At 31.9% G+C, this 3,381-nt stretch overlaps 1 protein-coding gene across 1 annotated transcript in view; it reads right to left on the reverse strand.

Moving 5' to 3' along the window:
• LOC106478664 overlaps positions 1-3,381 on the reverse strand; it is a 53,372-nt gene that overhangs the window by 7,756 nt on the left and 42,235 nt on the right. The window contains exon 3 of the mRNA XM_013939219.2: positions 1,413-1,570. Coding sequence (XP_013794673.1) covers positions 1,413-1,570 — 158 coding nt within the window. The remainder of the gene's footprint in view (positions 1-1,412; positions 1,571-3,381) is intronic.

The raw sequence follows: 3,381 nt of genomic DNA on the forward strand, positions 1-3,381 counted from the left end.
TACGGATTCGAACCCGCGACCCTCAGATTGTGAGTCGAGTGCCTTATCCACCTGGCCATGCCAGGCACAATTCTTATTGTGATGGAGAAGTAGAATTTACTTTATGGAAGTGAATAGGAAAGAAATAAAAAGTAGTTCCTCTTCATTCAGTAACAAACAGAAATTGCCTACAAACGCTTTTTTTAATACAAATATCTTTCTCATTCAAAATATGTTTAAGACACGAGTTTAAGCGAATAATGGTCAATTCACAACTGAAACAAACATTAAACACTCTTATTAAATCCATTTCTATGAAGTCACAAAATTCAATCCGCTATGTTTCTCAAGACATGTACATGCATCTATATATGTATACAAGTACCAGAAGATTTTTAGCTTTCGTCTGTTGAAGGACAAGTATTATAAAATTCACATGCACGATTAATGGTCTCAATAACAACATTATACTAGCTTATTTGTTGTTAGCCTTATAGAACTTTAAAACTTCATTAACGGCACCCTGATCATGACAGGTAATAATCCTAGCGAATTAGAACTTGACAGGCATCAAAATAAGCTTCTGTTACACAATGAAAACGCAAAAGAATCATTTAAATTCATATACACATGTTAAACAAGACAAGTTCTATTTTCGCACAGGCTTGTTAGCTAAAATTCCTTGGTCAACAAAATTCAATGACGTTTGAGTTGCCCATTGTTTAGTCTAGCAAACAGAATTCTACGTATCTTAACAGTGGTTTTAAAGTACAAGACAACATATTTTAGTGACTGCGACAGTCACGGTATTGTTCCAAAGAACTGTGTTTCCGCAACTTGTTTAGGGTTCTATATTTAGGCCTAAGGTAAATTGAACTAGTTACTTCCATTCCCAAGCTGATTTATTTTCTACCTGGTGCCAAAACAAACGATAGAAAAACACATTCTGGCCTCACATTTCAAATAGTTTTTATTATTTCTTCATGAAATATTTATTTGTATTACTTATTTTATGAATAATTTATAGTTATCTTCGCAAGAATATATATATATATATATATGTGTGTATGTATACCGGTGTAACCAAATGTTTTTGTTTGAGAAAATTATAGAAACATTTGGTAAAGTTTTTTTTCTTTATTTGGTTTAGTAAATCCAGCGCTGTTTATTTGTGGCACTACCTTACTAGATTTCGCAAAAGGCGCTGTGGCTTTGAAACTAGATCAACGTCACTCAAATTATTATCATTTGGGGCACTTATAGGAGCTATAATTTATGATAGATGACAAACATTTACTTTATAGTACTCGACCCAGATAAATACAGATATGCATACAAATCGGACTCTTCATTAGGGACGCCAAAGATAAACACTAACATGAGTTAAAAGATGTTTTAAAAATGTATAACATAAATACTTGTGTTCATCTTACCTGTAAAGTGATGATATCGGCAAAGTAATGTCGAATATCGTCCATGATAGCTTTACGCCTGTATTCCCAGTCTAGTGCCCAGGACGGGCAGTAGGTGTATATCTGTTGATTAGCGTATTTCGGACACAAAATATTGTAGGACATGACAGTGAAAGTACCTGTTTTAACGACAAATTCGTTGGATCACGCATGTATATATAAGAAAATGATTGGAATATCTGTGAAACTGGTTACATCAAGTTAGTAACTAGTATGAAAAGCTACAAGTCAAGAAAAGCATTCATTCTGATGGACAGTAAATACTTTGTGACGAAACAAAAAATTAGTAATAACGCATACTGGATTGTGTGTGAAAATAGATCATTATTTTACAATAAAAACCCACGACCAACGCAATTTACTTCCCTTTAGTAGAAATGGAACTGAAAAAGAAACATAAAAACAATAAGAGTATTGTAGAAGCAACATATATTATTAATGTTTGTATATTGTTTGCTTAACGTATATATATGATTTAATAGCTGTGAAATGCAGATTGATAGAAATAAGATAATGGTATGTAGTCTAAAGATTAATGATAATAATATAAACGTTAATAATTTGTCTTATTAGCTATTCTTAATTTTAAGACACCTTTCAATTGATTTAATACATAAGTTTGTGAAAATTGCATGAAACTTTTTGAAACAAACCCATTGTCTAATTCTTGGAAAAAAAAACACACGAAAGAAACGAAAACTCTTGATCTCTAAATGATAACGATAGGTTCTGGCTAATTTTTGGCCTAGAGAGTTGAAGCGCAAATTTGTAAACTGTTATAAAGGATCATATTCAATCAAAATATCGCTTCATTTTCATTTGGTATGTATTATCTTATGAAACTTTTATATAAAAAATATTGTACAAGATGAAAAATATTTGTAGGATAGTTATCAAAGACCTGTTTAACGATCTTTAACCTGTATAATGCACGTGTGCCAAAAATCTCATAGTGTCTTCGGATGTTTTCCTGAAGAAGAAAAAAAGCAGTATTTCAAGATCCCATCCCGTATAGATGAAATATATTAAGGCGTGTTTTTCGGTAAACATCACACAATATATGACATTTAACGTCAGTCTATTCAATAACACTGCAAAGCTGCTAAAAATTAATAATATGCATGACTTGTTACAATAAAGATACAAAGACTGAATTTTTTCCTATGTTAAGCTTTCAACGTTTTAAATTTTCCTTTTCACAAGTTTGACCAATCTTGCATAACATGTGTGAACAAAAATGTTTAACCTGTTATGATATATATAATTAACCATTCTTTGTTTTTGTAAAACCTTACACCACTATAGAACTCTAACGTAACTCTAGCCTAAGTCTTAATTTCTTCAACTTTTAATTATATCATGACCGTTATGAATGGAATCAAAAGAGCATTGAAGCTTCTCAGTATAAGAAATGCCTTCAAACCATTAATAGTATGGTGACAAATGCTATCCCACCCAGACGTACTCTTGACAATATTAGTACAGGCTAGTGTGGTATACTACATTCCTTGTTTAGACTGTTTAGCAGTGTACATCCTCCAAACAAACCACCCACTGTAAGCTATACTTCGGACCATAAACGTGACTGCTGACACAATAACGTATTGAAATTGGCTCTAGTGGAACATTTTTCCATAACTAATCATACTATAAACTAGAAAGGATGCAAGGTTATTGATCGGCGCCAAAAATAAACTACACTAAATTTCCTTGAAATACGCCCTACTTGGAACACCGAAACTAAACTCAGTCGTGACAACGGACCTTATTATATATCTAGCTTATATCTTAGTTTTTACAAATAATCTTGATTTATTTTTCACAGATTTTGTTGTTGTTGTTATACATTTGTTCCGTTTCCATTTTTAATGCCGATGATCATCCATCTTATCCTTGTGATCTTTTAAAAAAAAAAAAAGACATTTTTGTA

Source organism: Limulus polyphemus, unplaced genomic scaffold (genome assembly GCF_000517525.1).
Source record: "Limulus polyphemus unplaced genomic scaffold, Limulus_polyphemus-2.1.2 Scaffold239, whole genome shotgun sequence".
NCBI lineage: Eukaryota > Metazoa > Arthropoda > Merostomata > Xiphosura > Limulidae > Limulus > Limulus polyphemus.